Raw genomic sequence first — 19,712 nt, 5'->3', positions numbered from 1 at the left:
CTTCATTTAACCCCGTGAGGTAGAATTATCAGCCCCATTTTACAGAGTTAAGAAACTCGGGCTCAAAGCTGTATGGAGGCAGGCATGAAACCAAGTCTGTTTTACTCCCAAGTTCAAGTCCTTAAACAACAAACCCAGAGAGTCCTGTCTGGGACCCAGCTGCCCGAGGTGAGCTGTGTAACTCTCGGGCAAATCACTTGACTCGCCTCTCAGAGCCTCGTTTTCTCATCTGAAAGAGATGCTGACAGAGGTGGCAACTGCCACCCAACAGGACTGCTGTGCGGATTAAACGCGTCTCGTGTAAAACGTTACAGCCAAGGACCCGGCAGGTAGGAAGCTTCCTAGATGCTGGCTGCTGTCCTTCTTACTTCTGATGAGAATGCTCTCTGTGCTGTTTACTTAGGAGAAGGAAAAGGGGAGCCACAGGAGTAAGACAAACCCCGCCAATGCGCTGCTGGAGCCAATGCTTGAGCGGGTCTCTGTGAGGTCCTCCTGGCAGGCAAGGGCCAGGATGGCTGTAGTTGCCCAGGAAGGTTTCAGAACCACAGGCCTCCGGTTCACACGGAAGGTCCTCAGGGGCCGTGAGCAGGAGAGACCATCTTTACATACTCTCCCTGGGGCCAAGAGGACCCCACAGTGCTGTGTGTCTGCATGTGTATGTGTGTGCCTGAGTATGTGTATGTCCCTTTCTGTGTCTGTGCATGGTGGAGGCGGAGGGGACTGGCAGTCCCTTCCCATGGGCATGAGGTTGGGCTGGTGCAGCGGGGCAGCCTACCCCAAAACAGATGCCCCACAGGTACCACAGCTGAGGCAGGCACCTAGGGGTCTGACTTGGTTGGGTGGGGCGGGGAGGTGGCAGAAGCCATCCCACTGGTGGAGCTCTGGAGAACATGAAGCAGAGTCTGGATGGGGGGGCCCTGAAAGCCCCTCAGATGGACATGGCTGCACGAGCAGCTCCCTAAGGAGCATGCGCGTGAACAGGGGGCCCAGCTTCCAGGCTGGCAAGTGGAACCAACAGCAGAGACACTCTAAGCACAGAGACCTCAACCCTCAGAGTCAGGGGACCCCCATGCAGAGGGGGAAACGGGCCCAGAGGACTGCAGAAAGGCCTGGTCCTCCCGTCAGGAAGCTCAAGATTGTCCCCTACACACCGGTCAGCCCAGGGATTAGCAAACCCAGGCCTGGGGAGAACGCAGAGCAGCGGCTTACGGTCTCCGTGCACGTGAGCCCAGCCAGGAATGAATCATATCATTATGGCAGGATTAGAAGAAAAATGCCATTAGAAAGTGCACACACACGCATTTAATAAGGTCAGTAGCAGTGAGCAGCAGGCCAGCCCGCAGCACGAGGCTACAGAGCTCTGGCCTCCCTGTTCTCCCACCGGCACCCAAGGCCTGGGGAAGGTGGACAAGACCCACCCAGGCCCAGGATCAGGGAGCAAGCATCTCCTTCTGCCGGGCCCCCCGCCAGTCTGGACACCCCATAGCTACTCTTACCACCTCTCCTACTCAGAGCTGTTTTCAAATCTTCCCCAATAACATACACACCCTGCTACCCCGTCAAGTGAAAATTTATCCCCCTAGCTCTCCATGTCCTCTGGGGTCTGCGCTCTGCTTGAAAGTAGATGGGGTAATCGATTCTACTTTACAAACCTATTAATGTGCTGTTAATCTGGTACCCTCCCTGGTGACACAACGCTCAGGTGACAACTATGGAAAAGAGGCCTAGAAAGCACCCAGGGAATGGGGGTGATGAAAGAGCTCCAGCTCTCAGGCAGCCTGGGAGCCTGAGTTTGACAGAGATGCCCAGAGTACCAGTCGGGGACCCAACCTCCCTGCTCCCCCAGCCTCTAAGGCCCTGGTGTACCCCTCAGAGTTGGCTCTAGACACGAACCTGGAAGCCTTTGGGACTGCTTTGGCCTACAGCATGTCCACAGGGCCCTTGGTCATCTCCCAGCTGCCAGCCTCAACTGTCCAGCCCTGCACACATCCAGGGGAGTCCTCGTGCACCCTCAAGTACTCACCCACTGCAGTGCTGCTAGGACCCCAGGGGTGCTATGAGCTCTTGAGGGGGTGTAGGGGGAGTCTTTTGGATCTGAGTCCCCTGCACCCCCCAGTACATGTGGGGAGATGGAGGAGAAGGTAGTGCTGCCCACGTGTACAGAGGATGAAACTGCTCTCTCCCCAACTAGCCTACTGATCCCCCAGTTCACTGCCCCGTTTATCCTTTCCACCAGGTTCACTGAGCACCCACTGTGTGCTCTGCAGTGACCAGACAGATAAGCCCAGCTCTGGGAACTAAGTGGGGAAGATACTCACAGCTCTGTGGATCTGGACAGGATGGCCGACAGGGTGAGCAGGACACATCCGTAAGGGCCTGCTTCAAACTGGAAAGAGGAGAAAGCAGTGAGAACCCATCAAGTGTCTGCACCTCCCTCCTCTGGGTTCCTTGGGGACCATACCCCGGGGAGCAGGCTGATTCCAAGCCAGCCAGCTGCTTCAAGCTGGGTCCCAGAGGTTGCCAGATGGCCCCACAGCAGACTCCATGCAGGTCTCCCAAACCAGATTCCCAAAGGGATGAGGAACACACAAGCCTGAGTGACAATGGAGCAGACGCAGTGCCCCCGAAGGGAGTAAACACCCACGGCCTCAGAGTCTTGGAAGCTCGTGGACAGTGCTGGCCTCTACTACCATGCAAGTGTCTTCTGCTCATTATAACAACTAAAACTACCCCAGGCCTATATGATAAACACCATATTCACTGCCCTCTGCTGTGCAAGGAAACTTGGGCTCAAAAATTGAGCAACTGGCCCAAGGTCACACAACTTGCAGGCAGCCCACTGGGAATCCAGGGGGCTCCCTCCAATTCCAAATCCCTTATTCCTACGGGGTCCTAAGAACTGCACTGGGCAGGGAGCAGGATGGAGGAGGGTCAGGTGGGGAGGTGCCAGTGAGGTGAGCCTGGCAAGTGCAAGGGCAGAGCCTGTCTTTTCAAAATTTTTTGCTGTTCATCATGAATTTTTTTCAGATTAATTTTAATAGTTTTTAACTATTGCACTAAAATGTCATTTATGCTGATTACTGAGGTTTGAGGGGACCCCTTTGAATTTCAGGAGTGCCCCACTTGCCTTCCCCTAGTCTCAAACCCTGGTCTGGAGCCGGAGGTCTGCTGCCTGGGTTTACATTCCGGCTCTGAACCCCAACTCCTAGCTATGTGACCACAGGGACATTTAATTTTTCGTCTCCAGTCTTCTCATCTGTAAAACAAGGATCATACAAACAGGAGCCATCCTCATGAGGTTGTTGTGAAGATTAAGTGAGATCGCCTGAGTACTTAAGATTAAGTACTTCAAACAGGGCCTGACACCTGCGTTAACAGTCAGTCTGGTGCAGGTCCTCAAGGCCCACCTCTCCAGTGAGCCCGGCAGGCCCAGAGGCCATGAATGACTAGGATGGACTATGTCACTTTTGCTTCCTAGAGGAACGCTCTCCCAGCTGCAAATGGGTGTGAAGGCCTTACTCATCCTCCTATGGGGACAATACCACTTCTGTGAGTTATGGTTGGAGATGCTGCCTGTGATAATAGTCATTGTTATTAATGGGTGATCAGTTTCTTTTTGAACTTAAAACTGAAAAAAAAGTTTACTTTCCTGGAAGAATGAGAATTATATAACTTACTGTATTTCCATTTTGGTTTTGCCTTGGCTGCTAGGAAGCTCAGAGCCAAATATGATATTCAACTACTCAAACTATTTTAGCTCAGACTTCTGATAATATTTTCTTTTCGTCAAAATATAGAGTTTATCAGGGGAAGACAGATACTATATGTTATCACTTTTATGTGGGATCTAAAAATAATTGAATTAAATAATACAACAGAAACAGACTCACAGATATATATCAGTGAGGAGAGGGAAAGGGGGAAGGGCAAGAAAGGGGTCGCAGATTAAGAGGTACAAACTATCTTGTGAAAGTGAAAGTGTTAGTCACTCGGTCGGGTCTGACTCTGCAATCCCATGTGGACTGCAGCCTGCCAGGCTCCTCTGTCCATGGAATTCTCCAGGCAAGAATACGGAGTAGTCATGCCCTTCTGCAGGGGATCTTCCCGATCCAGGGATCAAACCTGGGTCTCCCGCATTACAGGCACATTCTTTTCCATCTGAGCCACCAGGGAAGCCCACAAACCATCATGTATATCACACAAATATATTGTACAACACAGGGAAATACAGTCACTATTTTATACCTTTAAATAGAGTACAATCTATAAAAATATTCAATTGCTATGTCATATACTTGAACTACCTTGTAAATCAACTATAGTTCAATTGGATGGAGGAGCCTGGTGGGCTGCAGTCCACGGGGTCGCTAAGAGTCAGACACGACTGAGTGACTTCACTTTCACTTTTCACTTTCATGCATTGGAGGAGGAAATGGCAACCCACTCCAGTGTTCTTGCCTGGAGAATCCCAGGAACAGGGGAGCCTGGTGGGCTGCCGTCTATGGGGTCGCACGGAGTCGGACACGACTGAAGTGACTTAGCATAGCATAGCATTTTCTAAATATTACATACACATAAAATCTTTATTTTCACCTATTTAATTCATCAGTCATTCCAAAAAAAAAACAATTACTGCATGAACTTTTTGTGCCAAGAGGATGTGCCTGCTAAAGCTCTACTTGGGAAGTTGGGAACAAGGTGGACATAGGCCTGCCCTCACAAGAAGTAACTCAGGAAACAAAGAATCACGAGCAACTTGAAAAAAGGGGGGTGGGGAAGGGGCTCTATGCTGATGGGAAATACAAGGTTCTCTGGAAACTCATAGGAAGGGCTGTCAATACAGACCTGAGGCTTTGGGAAGGAGGGAGTGTCAAGGAAAGCTTTCTTTAGGAAGCAATGTCTGGACAGAAACCCAAGGGACAAGGAGGAATCAGAAGAGAAGGGAACTTTGTTCCAGGTGAGAGGAAAAGCATATGCAAAGACTCAGAGGCAAGACAGGGCAGGTTTATTACAGTTGAAGTACCGAAAAAACAAACAAACAAAAAACCAAGGACATCACTTTTTATCTCTGTGTGAGCTCAGTAGTGTCTGACTCTTTGCGACCCCATGAACTGAAGCCCACCAGGATCCTGTGTCCATGAGATTTTCCAGGCAAGAATATTGGAGTGGGTTGCCATTTCCAATTCTAGGGGATCTTCCCGACCCAAGGCTCAAACTTGCGTCTCCTGCATCTCCTAAGTAACTTTAAGTTTGTTTGTTTGTTTGTTTGTTTGTTTTGGGGGGGTGTGGAGAAGTGGAGTGAATGAATTAACAACAATCTTAAATCAGTGTCATCTAATTCTGTGACCTCAGGCTAGTCACTTCACTTCTGTCGTCTTCAGTTTCCCATTTGCAAAATGGGGATAACGAGTATCTCTGTCGCATGTTTCCTTGGGTTACAGGGCACATCCTATGAGGCCAGGTTGGTGGAAATGTTCTGACAATTGCAAAGAGTAATGCTAATATCCTTGCATGGGGACGGGGGTGGGGCGGGGGGGACAGAGGTCCGGGAGGATTCAGGCCACGATTACCCTTGTCATGGCTCTACTACAGGCTTGCCTGTTGCCTTAGGGAGTGACAAAGCTCTCTGGATCTCAGCTTCCCCTTCTGAAATGCCTACATACTTCTGCCAATTGTCTGGGGAGGCCACGGCACTCCCAGGGCCTATTTCCCCCTACTTGCAGGACTGCAATGAAGTAATGAACACAGATGCCCGTTGTAAGCCTAACTCTCTCTGCAAATGTAGAGAACTATTATTATCCTCAGGCCAGCCTTTTCCACTGTCCTGGGGACATCTCCAAGCAGCACTCACCGAGCCAAGGATATGCCTGTCTGTGTGGACAGGTTAGGTGAGACTGGACATGACCCCCACCCGGAGCATCTGGCCTTTGCTGGAACACGACTGAATGACACCAAATATCCCATTTGGTTTTAAAAAACATTTATTAAAATTATCTCATCGAATTCTAGCTGCCAAGCCATGGACGGCCACAGGGCAAAGTGCCTGCATTGAAAGGAGAGCCCAGGCAGGCAAATGGGCTGGAACGCACCAGCAGGGTCTGGAAAAATGTCTGGTACTGCTTGGGAAGAAGGGGCCATTCCCCTGAGCCGTTGGGGCTCTGGAGAGACCTGAGTCCACTGAGAACCCCAGTAGGAGGCAGGGGCGGGACCATCCCCCAGCTCGCAGGGGGCGGTGGCCAGACATCTCACCAGGAGGGTGAGCTGTAATGAAAACACAGTAAGGAGGCTATTTATTTTGGGCAGACGTGGCTCCGTGTTAATTTCCAGGCCTGGCACGAGGAATCCCTCTTAGGCCCAGGCCATGAAAAATGAATTTGGTGAGGGGAGTGCTGAGATGGCTCAACAGTTTCCAGCAAAAACACAAATTCAACTGCAGGCGGGAAACACCGCCTTCCAGAGCAAGGGCCAAATATTGACTGCTCGCACCCAGAGATCAATGCCAGGAGAGGACGGAGAATTGCCCTGAGCCCAGACGTGTGGCAGGAAGAAGGCAGCTCCCACTGCTGTGAGGACCCCACTTGCAGAACCTCTTTCACATTCACTGTCTGGCTTGGGCTTCATCAAAACTCCTGGGGGTACAGGCCAAGGGAGGAGGGAGACCCCATTTATAGACAAGGATGTAGATGATCTTCGTGCTGAAGGATCACCCCAGGGCCATCAGGGCAATGACAGGGCCTCAGATCTTTGGACAATGTGAGCAGTCACGCCCTACTATGACCCAGAGTAGCTCCACAGAGCTCCCCTCTTCCAGCTCTGCTTCACCTGACAGTGTGGACATAAGTGGCCTCGGTCCTGGCTTTCCTAAAGGCACATGATGCTGTCCGGAGTTGCTCGTCTCTCAGATGCATTGCTGTAAGCTCACACTGCTCTGGTGTGTTTAATACAAGGCGTCCTTTCTGCCTGTTTAGCTCGCCTCGTATGTAATTTGGAAGACATTCCTTCCCATGCATTTAAGGTTCTTCTTTAAGAATCACAGTTGGACAACAAAGAGCCGAAAGTTACCCCCCAACTGCTCCATCTTCTATTTTTCAGATGAGGCCACTGAAACCTGGTGACGTTCCTGAGGCCACACGTGACCAAGGAATAAAACAGAGAAGGTCCCAGGGCCCCTGCTCCAGGCCGGAGGTGAGCGTGCTGTGTTGACAGACTGCCCACTGGGTGATGCCCATGAAGAAACAGAGAAAGCCAGGGACAGGCAGCAAGTGACAGCCTACCCAGGACTCCCAACGCCAAGGCCAGGACCCCTCCTACATCAGAGCCCCTCCCACCTAACTCCGGGTCAGGCCAGGCTCTGGGCCTCTCCTCAGGGAAAGTCATGCCCAAGGCATCAGCTCTGGGGGAGTGGACTGCAGGTGGCTCGGCACCTCAGGGACGGCACCCTCCCTGTGCAGGTCTCAGTACAGGCCCCCTTTTTCTACCCAAGGGGCATCTGTGCTGTCAGGGCCAGAACACTCCCCGGGCTATGCCCGGACCCTCAGCGTCTTCCAGGAATTGTGCCAGAGGAGGGTGTTCTGACAGCAGGCGTGTTCAGCCTGGTCCCATAACCAATGAGTCCTCCCGCCCTCTGCCCTCACCACCAAATGCTCTCATGCCTTCTCTGGAGCCTGAAAGGGCCGATCCCACAGCCTGGACAGCTGAAGCGAGGGCAGAGGGGACAGCAGGAGATTGGCCTGTGCCCCAGAAGAGCCTGGCCTCGTTGCCTTTCTCTCCTGCAGCCCCAGCACATAGACATTAGAACTGTGTGGCCTGATGGTTGGGAATCTCACAGGGTGTCCATCCCTAGCCTTGCCTCAGGCTGCTTCCTCTCAGCCATGCTTTCCTCCCATTTCTACCTGACTATAACTAACCTGTCTCAAGGTTGCCTTAAGAGATCACAACCAGGGTGATAAACACCCACAGTGAAAGCTAACGACCACTGGAAATACGGCGCAGGACACAGTGCTCCAGGCGCTCTGCGCACGGAGCTCTGGGGCTGGCTCCGTCACCGTCCTCACGCTCCATAGGAGGAAACTGAGGCACAGAGGGTGCATTAGGGTGCCCAAAGTCACAGAGCTACCAAGGGGTGTAACCTAGATGCAAACACAGGGAGATGGCTCCAGAGACAATGTTCTTCACTACTGGAGCCCCATGGCTATAGCCACACTCTCAGTTCCCTCGGCTCTCTGAACGCTGGCTGGGTTCTGACCCATCTCACAGTTAGGAGCAGACGTATGGCTCTCCTCCAGTAGACGGATGTTCTAGTGGCCCTGGCCAGCCCAGCCCTGCCTCCCAAGACACGACACAAGGTCCTCTACTATTAGGGTCTCCAACAAGAGTGCTCATACCTCCAACCCAGCCCAGGGATCCACGTCCTAGGCACCTCCCCAGCTGATACGGGGCCCCACCCACTGACAAAGGGGTTTTTACCTGCAGAGGTAGCTGCTCGCCCTCAAAGGGAAGGCTCTCATAATCACAGTCTGATCACAGCTTCCCTTAGTCTGATCCCACTCCATCCTTGCTCTGCTTCTGCAGCCCTCGCTGTGGCAGCTCCCTTTATCTGTAGCTGTGGCCCGACTTCTAGGACTCAGTGACAGAGGTCAGATCCTTGGCCTCCCAGCTGGCATCACCCCACCGCCCCAGGCTGGGGATGAATGGGGAACAACCCCAGCTCACCAGCATCTCTTCCGCAAAGAAAGCAGAAGCTGAGCAATGCACATCCCACACACTAAACCATGGTTCGTACCTGATGGATGCTCTGCTGAAGAAAAGTCACCAGCTCCTCATAGCAGGTCAAACTGTGGAGGATGAGCTGAGAAACACAAATACACAGGGTGAACTAGCCAGGCCCGGTGGATGGACCCCATGCTGGATGAGCTTCTGTGGCCCTGACTCCCGTAGCTAGCGGACCCCACGGGGAATGACTCTACAATCAGAGAGAGGTGACCTCAGGAGCAGGAGTGCAGAGGGGCTCCCGCAGCTATGTGTGACTTAAGGGCTGCAGAGTCCATTTGGGGTCTCTGGGGCTGCCACCTTGCTGCAACACTGGACCTGCCTTTAGAGATCTGAGGATTCAAGACACCATGGGACAAAAGCCCAGGAGTCCGCATATCATGTGAGGCTGATGGGTAGGGCTGAACCCTGAGGGCTAGTCTCAGATTTCTGAGAAGCACCTTGAGGGCAGGGTGTCCAGGCGGGTACAGGGTGAGTGACCCTGTACCAGATCACCACCGCCAGCCAGTTCTAAGCCCAGCAGGCAGTGTCCTGAGTTCAGTGCAAAGCAATGATCATGAGTCTCCTGGGCTTTCTCAGGCAGGTCAGAAAAAAACACTTTTCTAGAAAACATTCGACAAAGTGAGATCCTCAGATAGGATCCCAGGACACATATGTCCAAAAGGAAATAAACAAAGTAAACGAGAAACTCTCAGTGAAGCAGTTAACGTGTGGGAAAGTGTCACAGTTTCTGCATGTCCACACGTCGCACAGTTTCCCATCCTTGTCTTCTCGAGTCTGGCTTTGTCCATCAAAGCTCTTCTCTGCTCTCCACTTCCCCTCCCTCCCACCCCCAGCATCCTCTCACTGCAATCCCAGAGAGGATTCTATGACATAAGAGGGCACAGGGAAGGCTGGGTTGAGCCAAAAGAGTGCTGTAGGGACTTCAGATTCTGTACAACCTGTGTGACAGAGCTCCTGTCAGCCTTTTAGCCATCAAGCCAGTTCTGGCTGGAGTCCACTGGAAAGCCCCCCACCTCAACCCCAGGTGGAGGATTCTGCTGGCCTGGGCACAGGGAGGGCTTGCCCAGCCCCAAGGGATTTACTTATATGAAAGGAGACTGTCCCCAAACAAAGCCAAAGTTCGCGTGATAATTTTCCAGAAAGCCGTACTGTTTCTAAGACTCCATCTGCTTTGTATTTCCCTGTTGGACTGAAGTGCTGTGTTCCCGAAGCCCTAAAAAGGAAAAGAAGATGCGTGAGTCTCTGCTCGCAGAGAAGACATGCCCTAGAGCCAGGGTGAAACCACACAGCCACTCAGGGAGGACAAACAGAAAGGTGGCCCAGAGGAAAGAAGGGAGCCAAGTGCCGCTTTCGCCGCTTTGAAGTCACCCACGAAGCTGGTCCAGAGAACTCCACTAACAGGCGGGAGTGGGGGGCGAGGGGGTTGATATAGAGTGGAAAAAAAGGACAGCTGAAGGAGAGCCTGGGATAACCAAACCCAGATCCTGGCAGCCAAAAGTCTGCCTCTCACCCACTGACGAGCATATTTCCAGACAGGAATGCTCACTTGCCCGTGGTTTTTGGGGACCTGAGGAAGTCCAGCCTCTTTTGGAGGTCATCTGTTTACACAGCCTCTGTACGTGGAGCCAAAAGCGGCATGGACTGGAAGTGGCATTTGGGTTTGGAGCCACTATGACACGAGCCTGCTGGGCAGCCTTGGACTGCCCCTCTCTGGGCTTGTTTCTTAATCTGTAAAGTGAGGAGAAATTGAATTTTTCTCCATGCATATCCTAAGGGCCAGGGTTTGTAGGTTAATTGGAACAGGGGTACCAAGGACAAGCCCTCGATGAGAACAACAGTGGTGACGACGATAATCCCTAACACTGACCTGATGCTTAGTATGTGCCAGAACTTATCCTGGGCACTTCATCTGACTCTTTACCACTTATTTATATGAACAAATGATTAAACTGATCAATGATACTACAATTTATTATATATCATTTATACTGACTCAATTCAATTCTCACAATCACTCCATTAAGCAATCATTGCTATCACCTCTATTTCCCAGATGAGTAAACAAGTTAGGCACAGAGAAGTCAAGTCAATTCATCAAGGTCACACAGCCCATAAGCAACAGCACTGGGAGTCAGCCTTTAGAGTCTCTTAAGCGCTGTGCTCTCCTGACCACTGTGCCCTAGCGGGCTGACCCCCTTGTCTAAAGCTTAGCCACACAGCTGGAATGAAGTGAGGCTTCCACTCTCAAGGGTCAGGCTGAGGAATCGGCAGACCATCTCTGTGGATTATGGGGGTGGGGTCCTCCATTAGCAGGACAGGCAGGGAGAAGACTGCGCTGGCTCCACCACCGCCATCTCACTTCTCTGAGTCTCCTCATCTGAACACGGGCCCGAGAGACACAGCAAATGGGAGCGTACTTTGGGGACTGGCTCGGCCTAGAGGCTGTTTTCCAGGGTCTTCAGATCAGAGAAATACAGAGGGGAACAGGCTGCCAGGGCCCAGGGGTCTTCCCTGGTGGGTTACAGCCCCCAGCGCTCCCTAGTGATGGGGTCCCTGGATCTGACACCTTCTCAACTGGGGCCATGTGGAGGGCTGGCCCTCTCCCAGGGCAGGGCTGCCCAGCACATCAGGGCAACTCTCTGGGCTCCCCCTGACCTGGAGCACAGGGCAGGGGTCTAGGAGGACACAGACACAGTCCTTCACCCCAGACCGCCTGCATGAGAAGACGATTTCCCCAATGACGAGAAGGCACACAGCCAGCTCGCCTGCAGCCCAGCCCGCCCGAGGTAGGAGAGTAGCAACACAGCCCTGGGAAGCACTTACAGTGTGACCACGGCTCTCTCGCGGCCGCCAGCCCTCCACACAATGTCTGCAATGGCCAAGGCCAGGCAATGGGTCCTGCGAGCGTTTGAAGGCTGCAGCCTGAGGACAGAAAGGGAAACGAGCTTAGGCCTGTAGTGGCAGAAATTAGAGACAACACAGCCGTGAGGCAGAGGGCCTGTCCTTTTTCCTCTGCCACCCAGAGGACTCAGACAGAACCTGGGACTGGGGCCTCCGCAGATGAGGACCAAGAAAAGAGCCGAGAGGAAGGGGGCCCCAGCAGGGCTGGAGAAGGAGCAGGCTGAGAAAATCACCCACGGGAGCAAAGGGGCTTCTGGAGACTTGGCAGGGCCCAGAGGTGCGTGCAAGAAAAGCCTGCGAGTTCTGACACAGCCTGGGAGACTGGGCCCAGAACTGCTGCCACCCCACACAGAGGCACGCCCTGACCACCCCAGCTGGGCCAGTCCTGACACCCGGGCCCCGGAGACAGCGGCTCATGCAAGCAAAGAGGTGCCCTGTGCTCCTCCAGCTGATAGGGGATGAGACCCAAAGTGTGGACAGGAAGTGGCCTGACTTGCTAATTACTTAGACATGGGGTGTGGAGACGTGGGAAAGGGAGGATTCATGATGACTGCAGGGTTTGGGGTGAGTGTATGGTGGAGCTGAAATGTGGGCACAGGGCGGGGAGTGGGGTGACAGGAGATGCATGCGGGACCTCCCCCCGAGGGACCCCCATGCCCACCCCCCCATCCAGGTGAAGCTGTCACTCTAAAGCCCAGGAGAGCAGCTTGGGCTGAGTAGAGGTTTATGGACCACCAGCCTGTGAGGTGTCCTGGGCACTCTGAGTGGCTATGATTTCCCAGAGAGAGGATGAACCAGGCAGAGGCGGGGCCAAGGCTGGAGCCTGGTGGAACTCCAGTATATGAGAGAGGCAGGGAGGGAGGCAGGAAGGGCAGATCTCAGAGAGGGGCCAGTACTATCTTAGGACCAAAAGGGTTTAAGAAGGACAGGTACTCAGTGGTGTCAACAATGGCAGAGAGATCTCTGGTGGTGCTGGTGGTAAAGAACCCACCTGCCAATGCAGGAGACATGAGAGATGTGGGTTCGATCCCTGGGTTGGGAAGATCCCTTGGAGAAGGAAATGGCAACCCACTCCAGTATTCTTGCCTGGAGAATCCCATAGACATAGAAGCCTGGTGGGCTACCGTCTATAGCGTCGTAAAGAGTTGTACGTGACTGAAGTCACTTACACACACACAAGAGGCCCCTAGTGCATGAAGTCAATAAGGGAGAAGGAGCAGCAGTCAAATACAGACGCTCTTTCTGTCTCCAGGGCTCCACAGAACTGTGCTTCTTGCCCAGCCCTGGATCCTGGGCTAAATTCCTACAGAGGCAGGCTGAGTGTCTGAGTGTTCTGCTACTGAAGGAACAAAAGGGGCTTGATGCCGGGGCTCCCAGGAGTACGGAGGGAGTTCCCATGTGTTCAGTTACCAAGTACCCTAAGCTCCAGGCTGAGCTGTTGGGAGGAAACTGCTGTTTGTACTTCCTCCCCAGGGTAGGAAAGGAGAACCTGGAGACCAGGACGCAGGTCACCATGGGGGGCAGCACATGTTCACAACCTAGAACCTGGCACATGGAGCCGGCCGTCTGCACCTAGGCTGTTGTGGTGCCGTGTCTTTAAAGTGGGAGGCAACGTGACATAGGGTTCCTCCATGTCCCACTTCCTAAACTGGCCGTGGCAGTCGTACCTCCTGCATCGTGTTGGGCGATTTACATGAGATGATGTGCGTCAGGTCCACGGCCAGTGCCTGGAGTGTGGAGGATGCTTCGTTAAATGGTACCTTTTGATTGTTGTCTTTATGGAAGTGTCCCCACTTGACATTTGGCTGTGGCCAAAGAGTTGACAGGACGGAGAGCCCCCGACATCTGGTGTGAAAGTGACGACAAGCCACCGACACCAGGCAATCTTTCAACGAGACAAGCGAGCGCTCAACCACTTGGGAAATGAGACTCAGAGTGCCTGGGGTGTCTGCAGCCTCAGGAAGCCTGCCTGCTCCTCTGGAAACAGTTACCCCGCCATCAGCACCCGACACTTGGGAAGCACTGGCTGCGGGCCACTGTCAACTATGGAAACAAAGGTGAGGAAACATCGCTCTGGGACTCAGGAGCGACCGCCAAGGACCGTGGAGGGCCGGGAACACCGGGCTTGTCAGACAAAGGGGAAAGGGCTGGACGTTCATCTCTTTGGAATCAGAGCCCATGGATGTGGCCTCCATCATCCCCACAGCTCCTGTTTCTGGCCCTGCCCCCATCCAGGTGACAGTCAGTCCCAGCAGTCCCAGCTCCTGAGCACCCACGCTCACCCCTTCCTGCCCCTGCTCCTCAGCCGAGCTGGCCCGCACTGCTGCTCTGCCTTGCCCTCCCTCCAACCCTCACTGAACACACTCACTGCAGGTTCCTCCTGCAGCACAGGTGTGACCAGGGGACCCCCGGCCATCCCGCACACACACCACACACACACCTAAATCCTGCAACATGAGCAAGAGTGCTGCAAAGTTATGCCCAGATTGTATACTCTGCCTAGAGCGTCTATGCTGGAAAACCCCCAAACGGAGCTACTGGGTCAGCTTCCAAACATTCACTCACACTAACGCTGAAGCAGGTAACCCTTCATTGAGAGCTTCTCAGGGTGGCCACAAATAAGACTTTAAAAACCAGCATATATTATAAGTACTCATCATGTTAGAAGCTGTTAGGAGCACTTCATACGTATTACTGCATGAATCATCAAAGCCACCCTATGAAGGAGATACTATTATTGTCCCCTTTTACAATGGGGAAACTGAGGCACAGAGCCTAAATGATTTACCTAAGGTTACTCCTTGGAAGAAAAGTTATGACCAACCTAGATAGCATATTGAAAAGCAGAGACATTACATTGCCTACAAAGGTCGGTCTAGTCAAGGCCACGGTTTTTCCAGTAATCATGTATGGATGTGAGGGTTGGACTGTGAAGAAAGCTGAGCGCCGAAAAATTGATGCTTTTGAACTGTGGTGTTGGAGAAGCCTCTTGAGAGTCCCTTGGACTGCAAGGAGATCCAACCAGTCCATTCTAAAGGAGATCAGTCCTGGGTGTTCTTTGGAAGGAATGATGCTAAAGCTGAAACTCCAGTACTTTGGCCACCTCATGAGAAGAGTTGACTCATTGGAAAAGACTCTGATGCTTGGAGGGATTGGGGGCAGGAGGAGAAGGGGACGACAGAGGATGAGATGGCTGGATGGCATCACGGACTCGATGGACATGAGTTTGGGTAAACTCCGGGAGTTGGTGATGGACAGGGAGGCCTGGCGTGCTGCAATTCATGGGGTCGCAAAGAGTCGGACACGACTGAGCGACTGAACTGAACTGAACTGAAGGTCACACAGTTAGTAAAAACTGGACAAAGTGAAACGACAGTGAGGGAAGCAGGAGAGGATGGGAGGTGGAATCCGCCGTTTGGAGCCCCCGGCATCGGGCACAGCATCCCTCTGCCTCTGAGCCTGTCTCTCCTGTGCCTGCATTGCCATCAAGAGACCTGGCTCCTGGGAGGGGCCTATCTTCCTGGTCTCACAGGCTTTAGTTACAGACCCCCTGAATGTCCATGTTTCTGCACAAAGTCTTGGTTCTTTCCGTTGGCTTCCATTTAGCCTCTCCATCCTTCCCTGGGCCTCCTCTGGCTCTTTCTTTTGAGACAAGCTTTCCAAAAGATGGCAGCATGGGGGCAAGTGCAGTGGTGGGGACTGCATTCCATTCCTGGCTCACTTGGGGAAGCCCCCTGCCCTCGCTGGCCTTCACCTCCCCACCCAGAAATGCAGACACCGGACCAGATGTCCCGAGCATCCTCCCAGCCTTGCCCTGTGCCATGTAACCAGCCGCAGGGTGTCCAGGGCTGTGGTGGGTGCAGATGACCAGAGGAAGTGGGGAGGTGCTGTGGTGAATCACTGGGCCTCCGCCTTCCCCGGGGGAACTCAGTCTCTGCCTTCACCTTGTTGGCAAGGCTGGGGCTGAACTGCCTTCTTCCAACCCCGACCACGAACCCAGCACCTGGCAGGGCTCCTAAACCAAAAGAAGTTTCTTTGCTGCTGCTCAGTCACTCAGTCGTGTCCGACTCTTGTGCGACCCTATGGACTGTAGCCCACCAGGCTTCTCTGTCCATGGGATTTTCTAGGCAAGAGTACTAGAGTGGGTTGCCATGCCCTCCTCCAGGGGATCTTCCCAACCCAGGGATTGAACCCAGGGTTTCTTGCATTGCAGGCAGATTCCTTACTGCTAAGCCACCAGGGAAGTTTCTTTAAAAGAGTCTAATTCCTCGCAGGAGAAGTGCAGGATTTGTCTAGGGATGGCAATGGGGGTCAGGGAGGAATACGTCCTCAGTTTGGCTTAATTATCCAGGTCTATCAGATTAAAAAGATGGTTCTCCCACCCTCATTAACTCAAAGCAGGCTCGCTTGTCCACTCTGACATGCCCGCCAGTCTGAGCCTACAGAAGAATCAGAGGAAAGCTGGCAAGCAACTGCAGGTCTTTCTTCCCCCTTTCAGGGTTACATGCTGCCAGCGCAGGCCTGGGGACCACTGGATCTGGAATCTGAGCCTGGCTTCACTGGAATCTGAGCCTGGCTCCACTGACTGTCTGGAGGGGCCTTGGACAAGCGCCCCTCCTTCTCTGGGCCTCAACTTCCCCAGTTGAGAAGGGAAGTGGAGGCAGAAGGACAGCTCCCTAGCCCATGGTATGTCCCAGGCCTTCAGGGGAACGAGGCTCACCATTGCTTCCCACGAGCTGAGCCGGCCGGCACGGCCCCTCCTGGAATGGAAAAACACCAAGTCCTGCCGTCCGGCTCCATCCTCCCCGATTGAGCAGAGGCCGGCTGCCGGCCTGATGGAATGAGTCTTAATGAAGGCAGACAGTCCCGCAGAAAAAACATGACTGCTGCCAAGAAGCCTTTACTTCAGCATGATTTCCCTGGAGGGTGCAGTCACATCCTTGTGCGGCTTTCACAGAACCGTTTCCCCATCATTTGCTGGGGAGGCAGCGAGCAGGGGGGCATCCCCACCAGACCTGCAGACCCAGTGCAGGAAGGCCCACCAACCTCGGTCCAAGAGACCCCCAAGGGCCCAGCGTGGCAGCTGCGGATGCTGTCCCTGTCCCTGTGTGACATGAGGGCCTCTGCGGTGTTCCTAGAGGGAACAGAGGAGCTTGCCTGCTTTTTTTTTTTTTTTTTTTTAAGCCGGATCATTTCTGAAATCTCGGATTTCAGAGTCAAAAGGGAGGACTGAAGTTTCAAACCCAGCTCAGTGCACACAGCTCATGCAGCAACATCAATAACCCAATCAATGTCGAGATCATACAAATGAATCCATGCAGCCAGAGGTGCTGGGGCTGCGAGAGGTTCCTGCAGGACGTCTAATGTCACGCTTTCCTCACATGAGGCAGCAGATCCCTAGGAGTTCACTGGACTCTTCTGCATTTTTTTTTCCAAATTAGGAAAAAAGGGGAGGTTCTGCCCAGAAGCCCTTTGTGAACTACAGCACCTACAGAGCCATACCTTCATCACTGAGTCTGTCTGGGGCCCAGCCCTCGGGTGTTTTAAGCCCATGACACTTGGCCTCCTGGCGCCAGCCCCTTCCTGGCCTCTCTGGCTGTCCTGGTACTCTGCGTCTCCTGCGGGGCACAGCATGGTGTGACACAGGGTGTCACGTCCCAAGCTTGGCTCTACCTTGGAGGCCAGGTGTGAACCTGGGCCAGCATCTTTCTGTCTCTGAGCCTCAGTTTCCCTGTATATACCTTAGTAGGTGATTCCCAGGTCCCACCCACTTGCACAGCCCTTCATTTATGAAGGACTAGGTTGCATTTCCTTACTAAGTCAGACTTGGGCAGGACAGAGATTCCCAAATGGAGAAAGTGAAACCTTGCTGGCCCACGGGCTGTGATCCAGGTCTCTGGCCAGTCTAGTACTCTCTTTAGCAGCCCCCATCCTGAAACAGGCTAACCTGTTTCAGTGCCCAGAGCTGAGCACTGCCCCAGCCTCAGCACAGGCACTGACAGGGTGCACCAACACCCACTTGGCACGGACAACTTTCTATGGCCTCTGATCTGGAAGGCCTCACTTCTGCAAGCAAACCCTGACTTTCACCCTTCCATCCCTCTGCTGCCAGCCTCAGCCCCCAGCCCTGCACTCCCCTGGCCTTTGCCTGACCTAAGTCCTAGCCTGAACCCAGGAGGACTCTCCTCTGATCCTCAATCGCCTTCCAGCCCCAAGGCAGGTTCATGCCTCAGCAAAGTCAGGCCCACTGCATGGCAGTAGGAGGAGGAGACACGGGAGGAAGATGTAGAGGCAGCTGGTGTCCCTTGCCCACAACCTGTCACCACTGGGACCTCCCCGAGCTGGTGCCCCATAGAGCCACATTTTCCTGAGTCCCTTCAGGCACTTGCAGCGGCTCTGGTTAGACAAGGGAGCCTGGGTCACTAGGCCAAGGTCTCTGTCCCTCCCTCTAGGCTGGTCATGAAGAACACCCACTCTTGGGTCTACTTGGCCATCAAGGCGAGCAGGAAGGGAGCCCACTCTGCTAGGCCTGCGGGGAGAGCAGCTCTCAGTACAGGGCCCCAGGCAACAGGGAAGGGACTTACCAGGAGCACCTCAGTTGTGGGGCTCCAAAAAAAGGTGAATCACTCTTCTGTAGCATGAATCCCTCCATGCCTCCTGGGGGAGGGGACCCTGTCTGGCCAGCCGGCCGAGCTCTCCTGGCCAATCTGCACAGGCCTCCTTCAGCCTGGCCAGGCCTCCATCCCCCAGAGCGGGGTTCCCTCCCACTAGGCACACCCCATACATAAACCCCAGCAGCCAGCAGCTCCTTCCGACCTCCTCCCGCTATGCACCACCAGCTGGCCCTGAAGGGCCTTCAGTCAAGGCTGGCCCCAACTCCTCTCTCAGCTGGTACGTGTTTCTTTCCACCCAGAGCCTGTCTTGGGCCTCTAGCCGGAATGGCTTTCTGCCTCCCAAACCCTGGCTTCCCTCTCGGGTGTGGAAGGAAAGCAGAACTCCTCCCCAAGGACATGCCTGGGGATCCAGAGGCTGTCACAGCCCCTCAGTGGGGCTGTAATGTGGGAGACGAGAAACCAAGTCTGCCATGCGCACACACAGCCCTTCGGGGAACCAACTTCCTAACTGTTGGGAAATGATCCACAACTTCCCCTGAGAAGCCCAAAGTCCAAGTTCAAAAGCAGCTCTGAAGGGGATGGGGCTGAAATGAATTATAAAACATCTCCCACAATGGCCAAAGCCAAGGTTTGACCTGAGCAGGCTGCTGGGCCCTGAGGGCCCTCTGGCAGCCCAGCCTTTACCCACCCACCAGCCCGGGGCCTCACCCTGCCCCTCTGCAACTCCGCCCTGGTCACCCCAGGCAACTCTCAGCTCCTCTCCCTGCCCTGGGGCCTCTGCACATGCTGTTCTCTTTACTGGAATACCATCCCCTCCCCTCCCAATCAGCCTGGATAATTAATGCATTTGTCCATGCCTTCATTCAGTAAAAATTCTGAGGGCCTCTTCTGTGGACTAGGTCTGGGGCTGGATGCCAGGAACGAGCTATGGATCAGGAAGTCCAAGAAGACTCCTGTTCTCAGGGGTCTTGAGTTCCGGGGTGCAGGCGATGGGCAGGTGATGACTTGGATAAAAAGGGCATCTCGTGGTAGGGGGCCTGCAGGCAGCATCTGGGGAGCTCGGGGAAGGCCGCCCTGAGTCACAACTTCTGCACAGTGAGGAGCCGGGGAGGAGTCTGAGGGATTTGCTGGGAAAGGAGAAACCAAGCGAGGAACAAGTTCATGCAAGGACGTGTGTGAAGCCCATTGGGAGTCCTGCTCACAATCCAGATCTCAGTAAGATTAAAGTGCCATGCGTCTCCAGCAAGCACCACCCCCCAACCCTCTTCACGCCCAGGTGGGCCCTGAGCACCTGGCCTGTCCCGCGACCTCCCACTCGTCTTGGCTCTTGTATTCAGGTGTAGGTCCCATGAGGGCAAGTCCACAGTTACCATGCTGGCCCCGCACCCCCTCCAAATGCCTACTAAGTCCTCTCTGTGTGTTTCT

The 19,712-nt window shown here is 53.8% G+C and overlaps 1 protein-coding gene across 18 annotated transcripts in view; it reads right to left on the bottom strand.

The window, feature by feature from the left end:
* The window catches only part of MINDY4 (MINDY lysine 48 deubiquitinase 4), a 118,300-nt gene that overhangs the window by 30,859 nt on the left and 67,729 nt on the right, over nt 1-19,712 (bottom strand). For 14 of the 18 annotated variants that reach the window (XR_015163201.1, XR_015163200.1, XR_015163197.1 and 11 more), the window contains 4 exons: nt 11,596-11,694; nt 9,922-9,985; nt 8,783-8,848; nt 2,319-2,386 (listed from right to left, as the gene is read on the bottom strand). Coding sequence is in view for 4 of the 18 variants with exons in the window: in XM_086398449.1 (XP_086254575.1) it covers nt 2,319-2,386; nt 8,783-8,848; nt 9,922-9,985; nt 11,596-11,694 (297 nt within the window). In the remaining 14 variants the exon portion in view is untranslated. Of the gene's footprint in view, nt 1-2,318; nt 2,387-8,782; nt 8,849-9,854; nt 9,986-11,595; nt 11,695-19,712 lie in introns of all 18 variants that reach the window. The other 4 variants (XR_015163204.1, XR_015163203.1, XR_015163202.1 and 1 more) reach the window with 1 other exon arrangement.

The sequence above is a fragment of the Bos grunniens genome, chromosome 4, assembly GCF_055505025.1.
Source record: "Bos grunniens cultivar Pamir isolate PY7600 chromosome 4, Bosgru_T2T1.0, whole genome shotgun sequence".
Lineage (NCBI taxonomy): Eukaryota > Metazoa > Chordata > Mammalia > Artiodactyla > Bovidae > Bos > Bos grunniens.
The sequence above is the reverse complement of the archived record's forward strand: the minus strand, read 5'-3'. Positions and strand labels throughout refer to the sequence as shown.